Source organism: Lepisosteus platostomus, chromosome 3, assembly GCF_059453375.1.
Source record: "Lepisosteus platostomus isolate fLepPlt1 chromosome 3, fLepPlt1.hap1, whole genome shotgun sequence".
NCBI lineage: Eukaryota > Metazoa > Chordata > Actinopteri > Semionotiformes > Lepisosteidae > Lepisosteus > Lepisosteus platostomus.
The window spans coordinates 21,299,670-21,320,885 of NC_142613.1; the positions used below are offsets into that span (position 1 = coordinate 21,299,670).

The following is a 21,216-nucleotide window of genomic DNA, read 5'->3' on the forward strand; positions in this document are numbered from 1 at the left end:
AATAACTTTTTATCCTTTTTTTCAAAATGACAGCACTAAAAAAAAACAGTTAATTGTATTCATCACAGATGTTTGATTTGAGGTTTTGATAGATTAAACTTTTGCACACAAGAAATAATTTTGACACTGAAACATTAAAAACAAGAGCTCAGACACATGGTATTATTTCTTGTTGCAGCTTGCCATCAGATCACCAATACAATTTTCAGGAAAGAAGTGGGGTATGTGTTCCTGTGTTCTGACACTGTGCTGCAAAGCAATTCTTGGCGCACACAATTTTTTAATGCAATTCCAGTCGTCCCAGGTAAAGCTATGCAACTCTAAACAGTATGACTATCCGCATACTTCAGACTGTTAAATGCAACAGATACCTATATACTGTGCATTCCTACCAAATCCTGCACAAACAGGTTCTAAAAAAACATGACCAAGCCTCTGAAACTAAATTCTCCCATTTACATCTACAAACCATGATCAGTGCTGATGGTATACCTGTACAGTTAATGTGCACGCCACTTTTCAGGTGCTGACAGCATGTAACAATGTTGGAGATGAAGGAAGTAAGGGACCTGCACACTCCAGCCGCATTTGTGCGGCTTGGTTGTTTATACATTTCGTTTTATTAAAACGCATTCTTGGTTACCTTGGTTTACTTAATTAAAATTAACGGCATTTAGAATTGTAATACATTTGGTTTTCTTGGGTTTTTGTTAGTGTTTTGTTAGTGAAGAAGGCTCCACGGCCGGAACGTTGTGATTTCTTTTTTTTTTCAGCATGGAATAAACCTATTACATGTTCTTTTGCAGTTTAAAACGTAGACGTGCAGTGAAGGCTAAATAATTATGTTTAATCAGAATATAAAATAAAGTCTAAATAATTGTTTCGATTTAAAAAAGTCACAAATGTTTAGTTAAAATACAACTTTAATTGCGTTCCAATTTGCAATTTTTCCCTTCAATAGTTACAAATGTTCATCAACCGATTCGTTAATGTCAGCCTCGCATCCAAACGACACAAGGACTACAGCTAGCCATTTAACATATTGTAACGCATACGGCCACCATTGCAGGTTGTTCGAGCCGGTTTACCAGCAAGGTGACGTCACCGCCCTTCCCTGTGAATAGCATGGACCTCAGCCGTCAGGCTGACGGGCAGATTTCCCTTTGGCTCAGGAGGCTGGGTCCCTGTTGGGTGATGCCAGAGGCCCGGGTTCGAGTGCCCGACGGTGGAGGGCTGACCTGAGGCTGCAGAGGCGAGGGCGCGTGCCCACGTGAACCCCGGAGCGTTACAATACTACTTATATTTACAATTAGGCATATACAATATTATACGTTTAGCATATATAAATACACAAACCCAGTGAATACTTTTTTTCTTTAATATTAAAATTATATATTCAGAACAATCCATAAAATCTAACTACGTTGGTGGTATTCCAGTCATAAAGAACTAAACGTACTCAAAACATATTTCTTGTGCATAATCTAGAGGAATTAACCCCGAATCCTGCTTTTCTATTGGTAATAACCCTGGCGGGAACCTCTGGAAAATAACCTCTTGTAATCCAGAAGAGATGGACCAATCCATGACAATGTTTTAAAAAGCATAACGCTAGCAGCTCTTCTCCAAGCATTGCTGTCTTGCACGCATGCGTTCCGGTATCTGACACCGGAAGTGCCCTGCCACGGCCGTTCTGCTTCCTGAAGCATTCGATCTTCCGAGCTCAGGGCAGTAGCACTTCCCGCTTGTGCGGTACTTACCAGGGAGTGGAAGCCAAGAAACCGAGCAGGAGTGTGGGAATTCCGGATTTCGAAGCGGGTGCCTCTATGATCCTGCAACAGTTTTACAGCCCCCATTTTATTTGCACTAGGTAAGCCGGCGTGCAGCTTTGAAAAGTGACGAGTGGCCAGTGATCAAAGAAAAAAGGTGTTTTTCTTTTTTGCTTTTACACCAATCGGTAAGGGTCACTTTAAAAGTTGAGAGAGGCAACAGCGAATTTAGATTTTGGAGTCTGAAACGACCTGCCCTTTATTGTTTGGAGCCTAAAACAGAGCGATTACAAACCATGTGGAAGTCAGGTTAACGGATTGGGTCCGGGGGAGTGAGTGAGCTTGGCCGTCGGTACTGTGTTGTTTCGGGGAAAAGATGTCTAATCAATAACTGGTGCGAATGTTTTATGAGATCTGGTGTCGGTCCGGAAACCCGTACTTAGACTTATCTAACCTTTATGTACTTTCGTTATCTGGAAACGGTGCTCTAATAAAGTACTAGCAATTAATCTTGTTTTTGTATTGGACATCTTACGTTCGGTGAGAATTTTCTTTATCCCACCCAAGCACTTAAAGAAATGAAAAGACAATTGGTCATTTAGAAATTCAAACACAATGCAAAGACTTTATGAATAAATATAACTTTGCCTCCGGCAGTGAATGCGTATACGGAATTCAGAGTTGGGAGATGGCAAAGACACGACAGACTAAACAGTATTTCTTTCTAAAGGGAGTTTACTAAAAGTTTTGGTAACTGCTTTCAAAGTTGCTAGAAACAACGTAAGTACTTTTCCAGTTGTTCTTTTTCGTGGCTTAGAAAAACTATTCACACCAGTGCTGTAGACTGCAAGTGTTTTTGTGGAACTAAGGTGGAATTCTTTATTTTTTCCCAGGTGTGTCCGATGAAGTTTTCTAGTGTGCATTTCAGAGTCACACGTTTTTTTGTACAAAGTAATATGTATTTGTAACTGTATATGTACATGGTTATTTTGAAATAGATCAGGATATAATTCAGAGAGTCACTTCTGTCAGTTAATAAGTGCTGTTCTATTAATACTGTTTCCACAGGCTGCTGTCCAAAGTCTCAAGTTAAACTGCTTGAGTTTTTTCTATTAGAAGGTGTATTCCTAGTTTTATCAGCCTTGATTATATTGCTACGCTTTAGTAAGGCTTAGGTATTTTGTAGTTGGAGAGTGTCAAAGGTTTTTGGAAAGGCCTTAATAATTGGTTTTATGTGTTATTTTGGAGACTGTTGTATCAAAGCTTGTAGCAACTGGTTTTAATGCTAGGCACAGACGGGTTGTGTGTGGCAATATTGCAGGATGTTTTGCAACTGTTTTAAAAACGTAAGTCTAACTCTGGTTTTCTTTGGTAATCTTATGAATGTGCCCAAATGCACCTGAATTTAAGATGTCTTTAAATTGATGGGTATTTATAAAGTTTTTGTTTACACCTATAGATTTTTTTTTTCTTTCTAGCAACAATCTGAGCCTACGTATCATGTAGTTCATCAGAGTAGCATCAGATTTAGACAGTTTTAATTGACTTCAGACTTTTCTCTGTGTTTGGCAACATCTTTTACCATCCTTATCACTTAGAGCAGAAGTTCCTAATCCTGGCCCTGCAGGACCCCACACCTGCTGGGTTTTGTTCCAGCCAAGCTCTTGGTGACACAATTCAACCCTTATTGACTTTAACAGGATTTATTTGATCTGTTTCACCGTTCTCAGCTCTCAAACTTGCGTATGAAGTCGTCTGTTAACTATTGCCCTTTGTAAGCAAAAGCGGAACTTTTGGGTAGAAACAAAAATTGCAAGTAGTCCAATCAAGTTTGCTTGGCTGGAATGGAAACCAGCAGGTGTGTGGGTCTCAATGACCATAATTGCGAACTCCAGACTTTAAGCATTTTAGCGTTTGTGCTGAGTTTACTTGACCTGCTGTGTAGTGGGGCTGCTGGTCACCCAAGAGGGTGCTGGGTGAAGTAGGGCCCCTCCTATATATAGAGAGTTTTTGGGGGATCCTGATAGCTGTTATATAAATGCATGGAATGAATAGAAAATAAACTGTACCAATCATAAAATCCATGGACGGAAAAGCACATTTTACATTGTGTTCTTAAAAACCATTGGTTAGCTTGGCACACATTGCTTAAAAGATGTTGGTAAAATGGATTGCCACTATGTGTGGCACGGTGGTGCATTGATTAGTATTGATGCCTCACAGTGCTGGGGCCCTGTCTTCAGTTCTGAACCTAGTGCGAGTGTGTGTCTGTGCATTCCCTGTGATGGATTGGCGTCCCATCCACAGTGTATCCTGCATCCTCGCACCTGTTGCTTGCTGGGATAGGTTCCAGCTTCCCCATGACTCTGTATTGGATAAAACTATTAGAAGATGGATGGATTGTAAGTATGTCAAGCTAAATTAAAGGTAAAGTTACAAAATTAATAAAAGACAAGGCTGGAGGTGAATTGCTGACTTGTGGGTATCCACACAAAAAGCATCTCCTCTTTCTCTTTCCCCTGCTAACTGAAGTGAAACCAAGGCAACAAAGGTGTTGTTTTGAGTTTCTGGTGGTGGTTTTCCATTGACAGGTATTTACAAATAAGCTGGGGAAGCTGGTGACGTGAGCAGATGATCCCTGTTACAGAGACAGTGATGTATTAGGGCAGCTTTCCCTGAGCCAGCAGAAGTGCTTCCTGCCTTGTTTGCACTGTCAATTAAAACTTTCTTTTAGCTCTGCCTCCTCATTGGTAAATGTCAGCAGTCTTCTTTTGCAAATAAGGTGCTGTTTGTGCTGGCCTAGTGTTAAACTGCTTGGTGTCATTTTAGCATCTTGCATAGTAGTGATGCACCTATAGGCACCCGTTATACACTGGCAGCCCCACTACACAACAGATGAGGCAGAGAAAGGAGACATTTCTTCACCTATTAAATCAAAGGGGAGCTTTGCAAAGGCTAGATTGTATGAGCTCAGAGTTGAAATTAGCTGGGACAGCAGGGTTAACACCCCTCCTGTTTTGAAAAGTGCTCTGGGATCTGTATTGAACAAGTAGTCAGGACAAAACAGACTCTTTTCACATCACTATAAACAAGTACAATTTGGTGTGCATATGCCCAGTTCTTACTAAGAGACATTCTAAGTGGCAAAGTCCATTTTTGCAGAGGGAAGATGGTAAATCATTAATTTAATAACTGTAATTAAAAGTAAGTATGTTTTTCTTGTGGTTGTAATGAGCAGCTTTTTCGTGCATGGCCTGTGATAATCAAAGGTCATGCTTAACACGGGTGTCAGAGTGTGCCATGACTACAGTGGTGCTTCAGTACTGCTAATGTATCTTCCCCAGTGCTCCGTTGTTGTAACCAAGGTTGTAACTAAGGTGCTTTTCCTACCAACTGATGAAGGCTTTTTGACTTCAATAGATTTTTTCTATCCCTACTCTTTCTTCTGCTGTATTCAGTTTTATCTTGAAAGACACTGTAGTTATTTTCTGTCCATAGCAAAATACCGATGTGTTTCTGTTATATTACTTAATGTAGACCCTGGTGCTTAGTTGCATTCTGTACAACACATTCCAGGAAAATAAGGACATGTTAATTGTTTGGATTGTAACAGTAGTAAATATATCGAGGAAGTAAAACATAACAAATGTGTTTAGCAGGATATTTGAATAAAACAAGAACTAACCACAGATGTATGTATTTGGCTGAAGGAATGGACTGCACATCATACTGGGGCACGTGTAGCACATTCATGTTCCAACCTATTGTCAAATCAAAGGTTAGTAAATACCTAAAGGGGTTATTTTTTTTGAGCATGAGGACTTTTTCTTGTTACAGTATGCTGCAAGCAATGCTGGCATCCTGTGCACCAACAATAGAAGGCTTTTTGTTTCTCTGTGGGAAAGCCTATTCCACTTAGTGACAAGTATACATGGTGTGAGTCATCAGCATCCAGTTCTCCCTAGAATATAGCAGATATAGATACAGTAGTGTGCTCTGTTGTGTTCGTGTCTGTTCCATAGGGTGACCGGTTCATCATATGCGTGTTGTGCCTTGCCAGGAACATCTGACAGATGTATGCAGAGTATGACACATGTATAGTCTTTGTAGGTGAAAATATTGTCTAAATACTATTAAGCAGTCAAATGGTTATCAGTAAATACTGGGATCTCTATTCATGCTGTTGTATTGTACTCCTCACATCACACCTCTACTTGTGAACAGATCCACTTGTGCAACACAACATTGTCCTTCTAAATTGAAGAACCTGGGGATGATATTTGATCCACGCTTGATGTTTAACCCACATGTGAAAAATATTGTCAAAATGTCATTCTTCCATCTCAGAAATATTACCAGACTATGTTCTATGTTGTCGCTAACTGTAGCTGAAAAGCTGGTCAGCACTTTCGTCTTCTACTAGGGTGTCTAAATACACACTGAACAAACTTAATTATCTCCGTAATTCTGACCAGGTCTAGTGCAAGTGATCACATTTATCCTATCCTGGAGTCCTTGCATTGGTTTCCTGTTAGGTTTCGTGTCAACTTCAAAAACCTATAAGGCCCTGCATGGCTTGGCATCTCAGTACCTGTCTGAGTTACTATTGTCCTAATCCCACCTCACAACCTTTGTTCATATGTACTTCTGGTTTCCTGTCTGTTCCCCAAGCCTGTCTACATACTATGGGTGACATGGCTTTCTCCTGCTGTGCCCCAGAACTCTGGAATTCTCTATGGAGAATCTTCTGGAAATCTCTAAGGATATCATAGTCACTTTCCATGAGCTCTTACAAATCAAGACTCAGAACTTTCTACTTGAGAAGGGCTTTTATTTAACTGGTTCTCTATCTCCTCTGTATCATTTCTACTATATTCCATACCCTTATTGTTATTGTGTGATTCTGCTGTTTCCTCTCTTGTGTGCTTTTTTTCTCACTGTAAAGTGTTTTGAAAAGCCACATTTAAAGGTGCTGTATAAAGTCAAGATTATTATTTAATCAACATGGATGGCAACCCACCTTGTGTCTGTGACATTCCCTCCTTAGCATCATAGCAGATCATCTTGAACTATGACCCAACTGCCTTTTGGCCAATTTCATTTGAATATCTTCATGGCCTGGCATGCCATATTGTGCTACTCTATATATTCGGCCCCCATCACAACATATATGTTGAGCTCTTTCTGGATTCACTGTTTTACTGAATGACAGCCAGTCCTACTAATTTCCAGTGTCTCTGTGCCATTTTGGGATGCAGAACGATGGCGATCTTGGAGCTGTATCCAGCTAGATGTACAGATCTTGTGCGGGTGGAACACATTGTTGCCACAGCTGTTAGGTCAGGGTTTGAACCCATCTAAATGTTGACAGCAAAGGAAAAAATAAAGTTTAATAGAGCTGTAGAACCTTCATCATCATGGTGGTCATGGCGTTTTTAGACTTTTCATAACCACGATCACGAGTGCAGTAACACGTGAACGTTGCCACAGTTCCGTTTGCGTTACCAGCTCTGCAAAGCATTCTAGCATAGTGTGTTAAAATACACAATTTACCTAGATCAGGTTTGGTAAATTGTTAGTGTTAATTCTGAATCTAGAGATATTCATTATTGCATTTTTTGCTACCTCTAAGTATGTACATTGATATCCAGTACTGCATATGAATTTAAAAGTGAAGTTTATGGATTTGAGATGTTTAAATGTTTCTGGTGTGCTTTTGATTGGTGAATGAATCATTCATGACTGACTATCACACTCTAGTGACTTTGTCTGAGCACTAAGCCTTTTCATTAGGCACAGGTTAAGGGGTGATTTTACCTGAAAGTACTGCCAATTTGCCCTGCTTGTCAGGAAAGTAATGCCTTGGTGCCAAGCAATGGAGCCAAGTCCTTAGTGATGAATCAAGGTTTTTTTTTTTATAGACCACCCTAATGGATATCAACAACATGTGGTACAGACATGTGGAACGATGCAGCAGTTGTTGAGGTTTCCTGATGTTCACAAGTGTTTTTAGTCGCTATACAAGTTCCCTTGAAATAACCTCAGTGACCTGCACAGAGCTACATTGATCAAATCTTGGGGCTTCCCTTGCTGTCATTCCTGCGGGCTCATCCTGATATTGACAGCTTCCCAGCAGGAAACGCAAATCCACTTGCTGCTTGTAGAGCGTCAGCTTTCCTTGTGAGACGGGAACGCCACGGTTATAGATGCCCTGCTTGCCAGACAAATTGAGAATTTGTGGAATTATCTGGTTTGACATGTTGCACGGGCTCAGCAACCAGTAAACAGGCAGAGGCTGACCAGACTCTGTGGGAAGAATTGGATTGAATCCCACAAGGCAGAATTTGCATCACATGCTTTGCTTATAGTTGCAGCTTCATGCTGCTGTCTTGTGTCTTTCACAGTAGGACTCTTTTTGATGACCAATATTAATCATCTCACTGCACCGGCTTGATAAAAGCTTTTCTTGATGATAACTTTGTGAATGCAGTTATATCTGATAAGATTCTTTAGGTGTGTGATTTACACATGCCAAAAATCAAGCTGTATCATTTTAAGAAACATGCCTGTGTTTACAGAACTCCTCTGGGTCTCATTTTGACTCCCTAGGCAATGCCTTCTGACCTGCAATTGGCTTCGCCTGAAAGGAAGCAAAAGTTGTCCTAATATCCGTGTTAAAAAAAACGTAACCGCAATGGAGAACTGCAAGAGAAAGTCCCAGAAATAAGATGGCAAATGTTCATCTAAAATACTGAAATCTTTAGAACAGAAGCATTCATTTGCAGAACTGCGTTACTTTTTTCATTTTATGCAAACCGCAAAAAGCACTCTCTTTGACAGTAACATTTAAGTTTGCAAATGCAGTAGTTGTCATCATTAAAGAAAAAGGGAGACCTAAGAGAGGCAATGTGATATTTCCTATCATCTTATTATCAATATAAAATATTGCTTTTTAATGTTAAAAAGAGGCAACAACTAATCCCACATCACACAGTTACTATGTGGGCTCTGCACTTTTTTCTTTGTAACTAATGAACAATAACTACACAGTGTTTGGCAGGGAGGGAGCTCAGTTGGTTTCAGTGTGGTCTTTTTTGAATTACAGACATTGTAGGTGAGATTGTTTATATAGTGAGTGTAATGTGCCCGAACTTTTTTTTTTTTTCCTTTCAGACTAGCACTTCTGCCTGGGCCATAGTGAGAGGGTTAGCTGGGCAGTTTTAGTCAATTCAGCACAAGAGAGAATAAATTGGCACAAAGACAATCATGTAGCTTTCTGAATATATAGTTGGATATCTGCGTGCACCATCAAGGTCTTTTTTCCAGAAAGCAGCTTTTTTCTTGCAGTAGAAACTGCCTCACCACACTCACGCTCTTTTGAGGCCACTGTGTTATGTAAGAAATGTGAAATGTGTAGATGTTGCAAAATGTGATATTGAAGTGTTTAAAAAAAAAGACAAAGGTAAAAGCATTTACAAATAAGTTTTGAAGTCTGTAATTACACATAACAGGGTCTCAATGTTATCACAGTCATTTAAAAAAGCGTGCTTTACTTTTGATCGTATTAATCTGGAATTGATAACATTTTCTAAATGATCTGTTAACCCATTGCTTAAGGTAAGAGTTTAACAGGTCAGTGATGGCCACAGTTGATCTTGCTGTCTATCCCGGAGCGATATTGAAAACAGGACAGAATTCCAAACTGTCCTTTTTGGAAACATTAACTCTTCACCCTCTGAAACTCCCAATGGGTTGCAAGGTCTGCTTCGAGCCGTTTTGAAATTCGAAGCACATCTACTGAGAACAAGCACTTTTAACTTGACAATATACTTTTACTATTTGAGTGATCTTTGTTGTGCCTTTTCTAAGCCAGATTCTGTCAGGTCATATTCTGATAGATATTGGGGCACAAAGTCACAATTAAATTAAGAGGGAAAATTGCACAGGCTGCTTATTGCTGAGTTTATTGTGAGGAACCGCCTCAAATACAGTGAATGTAACGGAAGAGGAGAAAGTGAAACTTGCAGAACATTCCCAGAATGGAGAAAAGCTTTTCTGTGACTTCCCCGGGGAGAGGGATACTTTAAAAGCTTGCTTCTTAGAAACATTCTTAGAAAACAATTGTGGTAGACCTGCTTCCTCCCCTTCAAAGCTGAGTAACCCTAAGGTCTGGGTTAAAACAAGGACTGGGCAGCACTGCTGGTAAGAACAATTATGGTAGGGAGAAGGTTGTGATTGGATTAAGATGTCTCATTCACTAAGGTATCTAATGTATGTAGCACTGGGTTGGTTTGTTCCCTAATTGATAGAATGAACTCAATTTAATTTGACAAATGGGGATATTATGTGGCATCCTCTATCTCCCTCACCTTTAAAGCTGGAAGTGTGACAGCTGGCTCACCAAAACATCATTTTCTCTTTTGGAGTGCCTGGAGAGCTAAGCAGAAACAGGCCGTGGGTGGCATTGATATTTTTGCAGACTGTTAAGTCATTCATTTACCTCGTGGTATTCTATTCTTGGTCAGAGTTGCGGCTCTAATCCCAATTAATCTTTCTAATCTCAAAATTAGGGGTGACCTCCTTTTGTTTTGTTCAGTCATGTAGAAAGTAGGTGGGGATTTCTCTCACTTATTCTTCTCGCAAAGTTTGGCACGTTGAGCTGTACTCGCGCTGATAGAATATGTAGTTTAAAATAAAAAAAACAAGCTTTAAATGGTTCGCAATGTGTATTCATTTTCTCAACTTGCCGCTTTTTACAACATACAACAAAAATCTAATTTCTGTGTATTTTATTTATTAATACAATCTTGTGGAATGGACCATATTTTAGTAAGTTCTTTTTAAAGTGTGGGCAGACACAGATACCTCTATAGAAAGGCTCTGCAGCGGAATACAGAAGACAGTTATTAGTTCACATTCATCAATTTGATCACTCATTTTAAATACGAGATTGAAGTGACCAATACATCTTACGTTATCGGACATTGTGCTATTTGGATTTTTTATATGCCATTTGTGGGCAGCACAGTGATTGGCATTGCTGCCTTGCTGCTCTGTTGAGCTCAGGTTCAATTCCCGGGGTGCTATTGGCAATTGCCAATCTCCCTGTGATTGTGTGGGTTTCCTCCATGTGCTCTGGTCTGAAGATATACTTCTACTACATACTGCTAGATTAATTGGCTTCTGAGAAAACTGTCTCTGGTGTGAGTTTATGCGTGTCTCTCTTTGTGTCTGCCCTGTGAAAGACTGGCATGCCATTTTCCATGTGTCCTGCCTTGCACCCATTGCTTGCTGTGCTTACCTGCAACCCTGTATTGGATAAAGTGCTTATAAAAGGGATATTCTCTTTTGATTTATTTTTCTAGCATTGTGGAAATACTAATTTAGACAATTGTGTTTTTGTCAATTTGAGCACTGCAAATGCTTATTTTATTCCTGCCTCTTTTACATGTTATTTATTTGTATTTCCTGTCTGGCTGTTTGTTAAATCCAGAGGGAGATGCCCTTGACTGAAAGAGCTGAAGGCACGACGGGTGAACATTCTTTCAGAAATAGAGTATGCTGGACCTATTGACTAAAACCGGTTCTCTAGGTGGATGTCTTCTCCCTTACTGAGAAATGTAAATCTACTGAAGAATTGTGTGCCAGCGTGTTTAAAAGATATCCTAAGGGCATTGTCAGAGTTTTCAAACACTGTACTAATAGTGCTTCCATTTACCAAATTAAAATTTTTTATGTAACTTGTTTTTTATATAATTTCAGAATCCGTTGGAGGGGAAATTTTCAACTTGATTCATCTGTACTAAATTACCATGCTACAATTATTGTGTGTAACATGTCAGCTTGTAACTAGGCAGTTTCACACTGTATACATAACTACACTTTGCACCACTTAAGATGACAAATCACCAGCCACAGTTTGCAGCTATACAGCTACTTCCTCAAAGTATCGTCTTCTCTAAGGTGAAAGTGGAAATGTCAAGTTTAATCTTAGCAAGTGAAACTGAAAATGTTAATTACAAGTGAAACTCTTTAGTTCACAAGAAGCATAATATGATAAGCAGTGCAATGTTTTTAGGTGTGCTTCTCTGTCAGTACAAAAGAAAACAGTAAAACTTGTGGGCATTTTTATTGTCCATGGTAGTATTATCCCTAAATAACTTGGACTGAAAAAACAACTTTGTTTTGATTTTGTCAGTGGTTAGACACTGGCCTATTCATATTGCAGCACTTTCTGCAAGATCAATGAAAGAATCTTAAAATGTATGCAGTTATAAACATATACTCTTAGAAAGGTATATTTTCAAACTCTGAATGAGTGGAAATGAGAACAGTGTAAGTTGACCAATGAGGGATGCAAAACACAAGCAGGTAGCATCCCGAAAATGTAGGAAGGCTGAATACAGCAGGGATGCCAGGAGAGTGAAACATAAGGATATGAAATGGCAAGGAGAGAGGATCAGGATCCCACCAGCCATGCTGGAGAAAATGACCTAGAAACCAGGAATGTTCTTTTTTTTGCCAGAATCTTATATACCTGCCAAGACCAAGCAGCTTTCTGAAAAAGAAACAATAGTAGGATTGACACTGGTACTGCCTCTCATCCTTATGTAAGTAGATGTAGATCAGCAAATCTAACTACTTTGTTGCGAACAGCGTGATGATACCCAGTTTGGGAAGTCTTTCAATATGCCATTTCAGTAATGTCGCACTCTTATTAATGCATGGACTGAATTGTCAGGACATGTATTGGAGGTTGAGATGCTGGGAACGTAGTTTCTTGATACTGCAGTATATTCATTCATATTGTACAGAGAATATTGAGAATACTGTTCTCTTTATCAGGTTTCCTGGCATTCTTTCAGAGTCTTTCTGTAATTAACACTAATCGGCGTCTTAAAGATGAAAGAAAGCTTCTACTTAGGATTTGTACAGAATCATAAACATGGAAGCACCAGGAAAGAAAATAGTAGAGGTGAAATTTGTAGGTGGGTTCTAGGGGCATGGTGGCTCACATTTAGTACTTTACACGTCATGTCTGAACTGAAGTCTGCAATATTTAGATTTATTTTTGGATGGTGTGCAGCTATCTTCATTATGTATGCTTGTCTCATTTGGTTATATCATAATGTTACTTCACTGGTGTTCACCAGTCAGTGCTGGAACAGATGGTGTGCAAGATAAGCAATCAAATCCAATTTGAAGTAAGCGTGAAAGAAAGGGCAGCTGTCTGGTCAGAAAGAAAAGTGATTCATTACCAGGCATATATATATACAGCTGTTTAAAAAAAAAAAATCTAGATTTGACCTGAATGGATTAATGGAAAAAATGAAAATGATTCTAAACGTTGAAGTGGTGAGCAATGTACATTTGTTTTTGCCTCCAGTATACATCCAGTATATATATCTACTATATAGTGAGAAGCTGATGCAGCAAACATCTTACATACATACATATATATATATGTATCACTGTCTCCGATGCAGAATGCTAATTAACGTGATTATCCATGTCAAAAAGCAGTCAATGAATAGTATAGCTAAAATATTTAATACATTTTACTACTTTGACATCATAGAGAGAACAGTCAAATAAATGTCAGTAGTGACAACAGTAATGTGCATTTTACTATGTGTTATTGCATTATCATAATGTCATAATTTCCTACCATTTATGTTTTCTTTGGGTGCACTCGTCTTTGAGAATGAATTGTGTTTTATCTCACACCTGACTCGAACCTTCCAGCCCCATCTAACATCCACTTATTTTGCTCGGGCATGTTTTCGTTTTTGCCGTTTCATAGTCATAAATGTGGAAATATAAGTTAGTCTCATGTGTTGCTTTCAGAAAAATATAATGATTTTGTAATCTAATGTTGAATATCCTTAATATGTGGTTAATATTTTGACAGCCAGCTCCAATATTAAGAGGCTTGATATTACAAGCCGTGGATGTGCCTCTTAAAAGAGTTTGCTGGTTGCTGAGGCTCCATTCTCTGAGACTCGGAGCACTTCTAATCTGGGATGAGGGTAATTGCTACCACAAATAGCTCCTATAAAGGCTTTGCAAAGCTGAAGGCCAGCAGTGTGCAGTGAGAGCAGTTTAACTCTGTATCTTGAGTTAAAGGCCATTGAAGCTTTCTGTTCGACACTGATACCGTACATCTCCCAGTCACAGAAAGGCTGCTCTGCAAGGGGGTATCAAGGTAAATTGTTCAGTTAACAACAACGGAGAACCTTGCAGAACTTGTGCGGTCCAATGTGAAATGGTGTTTCCTCCAACATGATTCCTACCCTTGATAGTATAAATGCACTGGAATTAGGAAAAACATGCAAGTACACATTCATTGTTTGTTGGATCAAAGAAAATTTCAAGTCTGTCAGTATTGGTGTAAACACAATATATTGCATATTTTTTAATCAGGTGATGCTTTAATGTGAATATGTTGAAACAATATTTTTAATTTTTAGCCTTAGTTTTCCATAGTAGCTTTCATTTGAATCCTCTCTTGTTTTTTTAGTTACCTGGTAGTTTCATACAACCGCAAAGTTTATAAAACCACCTGGAACTCCCCTTTCTTCCCACTAGCTATTAAAGGAGGCAAATTAGAGAATTGAAATGCTTGTTGCCACCTCATGGAGGAAAGGTAAAGAAGTGCTCAGAGATCGAAGGTAAAAGATTGTCCACTCTCAACAGCTATAAAAAAATCTAATGGCCTACCACTTTCGACTGTGGTGCCAAGAAGACATCCACCAGGATAGTACCTATTCCATTAGAATAGAGGGATATCCGAAAGATTAATCCCAAGGAAGAGTGGTTTTGGAAAAGGGACTCATACCAAAGGACAGAAACTGGGAGAGGTCAACTGGCATTTACACTGGCATCAACAGGGTACAGTGCCTCCATGACTACCGTTCAAGGTTGACCTCATGGATCTGTTGTGGCAGAATTTGCCAAACAGCAACTCATTGACTCCCTTGTCGAAGTGGACTGGTTGGCTGAAACACAGGTATAATTAACACAGAAAGCTGAAGCCAGAATATTCTTTCCTTTGTAGAAGAGGAACTGTTCGTTATGCTTTAGGGATGTCCCGAGGGACTTTGTGTGCAACGATCCCGTTTCCCTTATAAAAACGATAAAACTCTGCTTATTATGACCTCCTTTTCAATGAACGTCCCAGCCACTGTGTGCTTTGCTGCATCAGTCTCTGAAGGAGAGTGTACAGGTAATCCTGATCACGAATCCCACAGTTTTGCTGAAGTTTCAATGCTGAAGTTTGCTAAATGATACTGTTGTGCAATATTTATTTCAACAGATGTGTATGCAGTGTATTACTTCTATGATGTGTAAATTAACTGTGGTTAATAATAATTGACAAATCCTTTACCCAGAGGGAGGGCAGTGAATCTTTTCCAAAATGAGGATCTAGTGAAAAGGTAATCAATGCTTAATTTTAAAGGGAGGTGTTATATTTTAAAAATACACTAAAAGTGCAGAATTGTTTTTGGTATCAGTATTTCATGATCAATGCTTTTTATTAATTATAGTTCTTTTCTTAGGAACATGGTGATACAGAATGCTGGTAGACATGAGGTTAGTCAGTCTGTAATGAAAGAACTGATATTGTGAATAGTGGCAGCACAGTTGTACTTAAGAATTGAGATGGCTTCTTGAGAGCTGTTATTTGATCAGTCTTCTTATCAATTAAAAATTAAACAGAGATGAAAGAATCACACAGAAGACTTGAATGGAGCTACAGTGCCAATTTCTTAGATCAGTTCTTAAATCTCGGTAACAAAATAAATTAATTGATAATATCACAAATTCTGAATTCACAATTATGTACTTAACTTTGTGGAAGTATTGTATGGTCGCCATGTGGTCACAAAGTGCTGGTTTTGTCATGGTAAATGAAATAACCTGGCAGTGCAGTTGATAAACCACATTTTTGAGGTTGAATTGCACACCTGGAAAACTTAATAGGCATGGCAGAATATTTAATCACATTTGTTCATTGATTGGGTAGCATCTAAAAATGGAAGATTAGTCGGATGTTGAGACTGAATTTGGGACATGTCTTTGAGCCTATTGATGTTATTAATTGTGTGTGTTCTGATACAGTGGTTATTGGTTACGATATATTTCTCTGCATGCTAATGTGTATTGTTTCTCATGAGTGGAAAGTATCTGCAAGATCAGCAAAAAGCTTATCGTCTTAAACCCTGAGGCCTTACCATTGGGTCACAATGATGTCACTACATAGCAACAGATTGAACTGCATGTCCTGAGTACCTCCAGCTGATCCTGAGGGTACTCTTAAAAACAGCTTTGGGACCTCATTCTTATATATTGTGTGGCTTTGTCAAGGTGTTAGTAGTGTGCAGCCCTGTACATAGAAGACTGATTGTTTAATCACAGGTTAGAGTTTTCAGGTTGTAAACTAGATTTACAAATGAGTTTTCCACTTATATTTGAATCATTAAAGCCTCTTTTGTAATACATCTCTTATATATTCCCCGGGGCAAGATAAGACCCACTCGCTTCCAAACAGAAGCATTCACTTTTACTGTAATACAGTGTTTTGACCACACCATCAAAAACTTTGGTTTTAAAGAACAAATGCTGCTTACAGTGGAATTCAGGCTCATGACAATTAAATCATGTATTTTATATTTTAAACCCACCTAGTTTGAAATCCTAAGTTATAACCTCTGCTTGCTGCTTTTTTATGCTTTCTTGCTGTACCTTTCTCTGTGAATCTGTCATTTTGTAATTGTGGTAGCCAGCACTTTAAGATCTATCTGATATTGGCATAAAATTGCTTCCATCTGCACTAAAAATGAATGTTTGGATTTGAATGTGTGAAGTAAAGAATTTACAGATGCAGTTTGTGAAAAAAGTGAGCATAATTATTATTGGTTTTATTTCCCTCATCATAATGACATCATTGCACTTCAGCTTTTACATATTGATAGTTTGTCATGTTTTATTTTAAGCAGACAAATAAAATGCACAACCAATGATATTGGGTATTAGAGCTGTGTGTAATTCATTCTATCCAGTAGCAAGGTTTTGGATAAGAGCATTCTTGCTAAACTGACTTTTACTGAAACTTTCAAATCCATTTCAGCAGAGAGTAGTTGTTGTGCTCTTGACATGTGACACGTTGACAAACACTGGCTGTGTTAAGCTTAGTTTCTTACCCTGATTTCACTTAAGCCAGTTGTCTAATAATGGGTACCTGCATTTTCTGAGGGGCTGATTTGTGATGTAGTGCCATTCTGTTTAGGACAGTCCTTTTATTCTGAAGTCTTAATCTGCAAAAGCTGAGATGTTCTTTGGGCTAATAAAACATTTGATGCTACGTGTCAGAGTGTTTTAACAGGGATGTTTTATTTAAATGTGGTAAAATACTGTCAGGCCTTTAACAAATAATACACACAATGTATATTTAGTGGTTACACCCAGTAACTTGGGTGTTATGAGATCGTTGGAAGGTTTTGTCAATAGTTTAATCAAGATTCTTGGGATGGGACATGGGATCTTAGTGATACAAACTAACTTTGAAAAGACATGCTGAAGCCCTCAGAAATCTAAGGAGATAAATCTGTGAGAAAGAAACTAATCAGTCTTCTGTTTATCTTTCCAAGCAGAATTGAACCATGGCAGATCAAAACCGACCTCAACGAAAGATGTCCACAACAGGGGACAGCTTATACAAGATGCTAGGGCTTGAGAAAGGGGCATCAGCAGAAGACATCAAAAGAGCTTACAGGTATTGACAATTACCACCAAAGTATTGGTGCAGGTTCTGTTGTCTGCCTACAGTGTATTTGCCATGGTATGGCTCTGTGTGACTCAATGCAAACATTAAAACTAAAGTGACTGGTAGCCTTGGGCCCTTCAGGGTTTCTGGGCTGTTTGTCCATAATGTTACCTAGGTTACTGTCAATACATGAACTACTTCCTGGGGCTTTATTTTTTCCCCCAGAAGTTTTGTACAGTTGTCTTGCAACATTCGATGTCTACTCATTCTTGCATAGTCATTGGCAGATGTGAACTTCACATTGTTCTTGCTGACTTTGAGCTTGCATCTCAACTTGTCTATAATAACTTTAGTTTTGTATAGTGCCTTTCACGGTGTATCACCTAAAGGCACAGTAATTGCAATAAAAAGTAATGCATTCTCTCATTTTAAACAGTTGTTTTGTGCATGGTTCAAAGCCAGAACTACAGTGTGTAGGTCTGCAGGTTTTTATTTTTCCAACAGGTTTTGTGCAGATTCCTATGTAGAAGGTCTCTTGGACTTATGATTATTATGGTGATAACAATATGACCACTCTAGGATTCATACCTGTTCAAGGGTGAGTTTCCCGAAAGCATCGTAGCGCTAAGAACATCGTAAACTTGCTCTTAAGATCGATCGTTAGTTTACGAGTGTTTTCCAAAACCTATCGTAACTAAAGTAGAACGTTAAATCATTCGTAATCTACGTGCTCCCCGACCCACTCGTTAATCACTAAGTGCTTCTTAAACTGGCTACCTCTTGCGCCAACCTTAGAGACAGAGATCGCCAGACAGAGCACATTCAATTCACGTCATGGGAATTCTCTGGAAATATAGAATACTAAGATTTTATATTAAGGATTTTGATATTTTGTTGTACTATGTAAGAGGAAATTCAAAAAATAACATTTATTTATACAGTAATGAATTTATTAGTCATCTTGGGTAAATTTCATATTCATAAGTCAGATGTTTTAATAATACTCCCTCTTTTACTATTTAAATTCCATAAAGAACGTGAAACACGTAACATGTATTACAATGTAGCGCCACGCAGGGCGGGCTGAGAACAGCACATGGGGACTACCGGACTATATATAGTGGGACGGAGGCTGGGATACAGTCTCTTCCCTTCGTGTGTGTGTGTGTATGTTAGTGTAGGTGCAGCGCTGTAACCCCTGTCCCTGTGTGTGTACCTTTCCCGATTCGAGTTATTAAATGTGTTGTTCAACCCCATTCCCTGAGTCCCATGCCTGCTCGATTCCGTACCAAAACCCATGGTCGATACAATATTTTAAGTTCGAAATGCCGTTTTATGTTCTGTCTTGATTGTTGACGGTAAAGCTTAGACCTACTTGTTTTTAAATTTGATTATAGGTCCTGTATTTGTTGAGTGACACGTGCCAAGCTTAGTAGTTAATTTTTCCAGATGTCATGTTAATAAGACCAATTAAAATGGAGTTCCAACACACCCAACAACTTTAAATAACAACAGTATTTTCTCATGAAACACTGTGATTCTTAACGATGGCAGCGTGACAAAAAATATTGCTTTAAATCAAAGACATCGTGCAGGACGCATACACTTTCCACACAGTTAAACTTGGTTTTCTTTTACGGCATGTCAGTCATTTATTTTATTTTCTCTTAGAAACAATAAGGGTCCCATTTTGTGCTTATCTATACGCTTTCGCTTAAATGGTTGTTAAATTATGATGTCATGTTTACTTCATATTCCTTTTCACAACTTTGTCATCACACTGAAGGACCAAAACCGACACCATATAATGAAAGTATTGTCAATCGATTGTTTGTCAATCGACTTGTGATGCTTTTTACTAAGCGACTTCAGGGGCGGGGTTAACAGAGAAGTATTTTATACTCGCTCGTTAAATGATCGATTAAGAGGGGTTTTGGGAAACCCACGAAAAAGTAGCTTGAATGTTATGTACGTACATCGTAAAGTTGCTCGTTAGTCTCTAAGATTCATCGTTTTCGGGAAACTCACCCCAGAACTCTCTGCTACTTTTTGGTGTGGTGGGCTTGATGTGAGTGCTTGTGAGGGCACTTTGGATCCCAACCAAGACCAGGCGCACCCTATTGGTGCTAGATCAGTACGACTGCTGCCTCTCAGTTGCTGAGGATGCTTTAAGCTTTAGGAGGGGGTGGGGAATACCCAGTCTCAGATTTGTAAAATGTTCAAGGGGAACTGCAGTCTCAATTTCTCTGCTATTAAACCTGGGTAACAAAGTAAGTTAATCGATGGCGTCGGAAAAATTTACAGTTTCAGAATTAAGCACAAAATCGTTACCTTTGTGAAAGTACCTTGTCGCAAACCACGGGTGACATCGAGAGTTGTGCAAATTGCAAAATGAAGTGGCCCCTTCCTGCTTACTAGCCACTGTAATGACTACTGTAATCTGATGTACAGGTTGTGTAGTAGATGTTTCACTGCAGTGAGTTGCATGCAGAGTTAACAAGTGAGTGGTATTTGTCTGCAAAACCATCTTGAAGTCGAGAGAAATATTTCTAGGATTAAAATACATGTTTTCACAAGCCTGCTGGTTTACAATGTATTAGGACAGCTTCACCTCACCGGAAGTTTGGTTGCCTCATTCTGAATCGCATAATATGAAGCTGAACTTACCTGGAAATGTAGTTTATTTTGCAATGTTAATTGGAAGTTTTACAATTTATTGGGTACATTTTACTTTGAAATGCACTCATCAATGCCAGTTCTTTCTAGCCCCGCAATCTAAAAATAGAGTTGCAGTTTCCTTTTCATTTCTCTCTTAAGAGCCTTCAGGACCGATACAGTCTAGAAAACCACCGAATTCCCTGCAAACATCAGGTGGTTGCAGTTGTTAGGAGTTTGATTGCACATGCACTAGACCTCTATTCTTCTCATGTCCTCGTGTTTTATCCTTAATTCTACCTTGGTCGAACAAAATTTAGATGGTCAAGAAGGAACGCAGATGCATTATTCCATGTAAAAACTACCTGATTTTGGCATGACCAGCTCTGATTTTCCTGAAATTTGGCACATGTATCCTGTGGAGGAAAGGATTTAAGGCAAAGAATTGTCAAATATCTTTCTGCTCATGACAAATATACAAATGTCTGGATTTCAAGAAAATTTAAGATTATCATGCCAAAATCAGGGTGATTTCACACATGGTGCTTCTGTAACCTTCTAGCACATTATTCTTAAATGCTGAAGAGCTGTATTGAGTGCCTCAGTACTGACATCATAACAGGCTTTTTTGTGACAATGCACTTGTTTTGCTTTAATGTCTTTACTTTCTAACTTTCAGGAAACTTGCACTGAAGTATCATCCTGACAAGAACCCTGACAACCCAGAAGCGGCAGATAAATTTAAAGAAATTAACAATGCGAACTCTATCCTTAACGATGAGAACAAAAGGAAGATCTATGATGAGTATGGCTCTATGGGACTGTACGTGGCTGAGCAGTTTGGCGAGGAGAGTGTGAAATATTACTTTCTGATGTCCAAATGGTGGTTTAAGGTAGGTGCTCTTATAAGAGCTTGTGTCTTATTGATATTGGTGTTACTTATATCTTTTAAAAGGCCTAACATACAGGTGGCATCTTCTGAATGAGCAATATCTCAGACACAATGTGGGAATCTTTAAGATTTGA

General features: G+C 38.8%; 1 protein-coding gene across 8 annotated transcripts in view; it reads left to right on the forward strand.

Moving 5' to 3' along the window:
• The first annotated feature begins 1,679 nt into the window (after window positions 1-1,679).
• Window positions 1,680-21,216, forward strand: part of dnajc5ga (DnaJ (Hsp40) homolog, subfamily C, member 5 gamma a) — a 31,500-nt gene continuing 11,963 nt past the window's right edge. For 3 of the 8 annotated variants that reach the window (XM_088624932.1, XM_088624933.1, XM_088624925.1), the window contains exons 1-3: window positions 1,683-1,870; window positions 17,423-17,544; window positions 20,870-21,083. In XM_088624932.1, the coding sequence (XP_088481058.1) occupies window positions 17,432-17,544; window positions 20,870-21,083 (327 nt within the window). In that variant the 5' untranslated portion in view covers window positions 1,683-1,870; window positions 17,423-17,431. Of the gene's footprint in view, window positions 1,958-2,526; window positions 2,550-17,422; window positions 17,545-20,869; window positions 21,084-21,216 lie in introns of those variants that run through there. The other 5 variants (XM_088624931.1, XM_088624930.1, XM_088624926.1 and 2 more) reach the window with 4 other exon arrangements.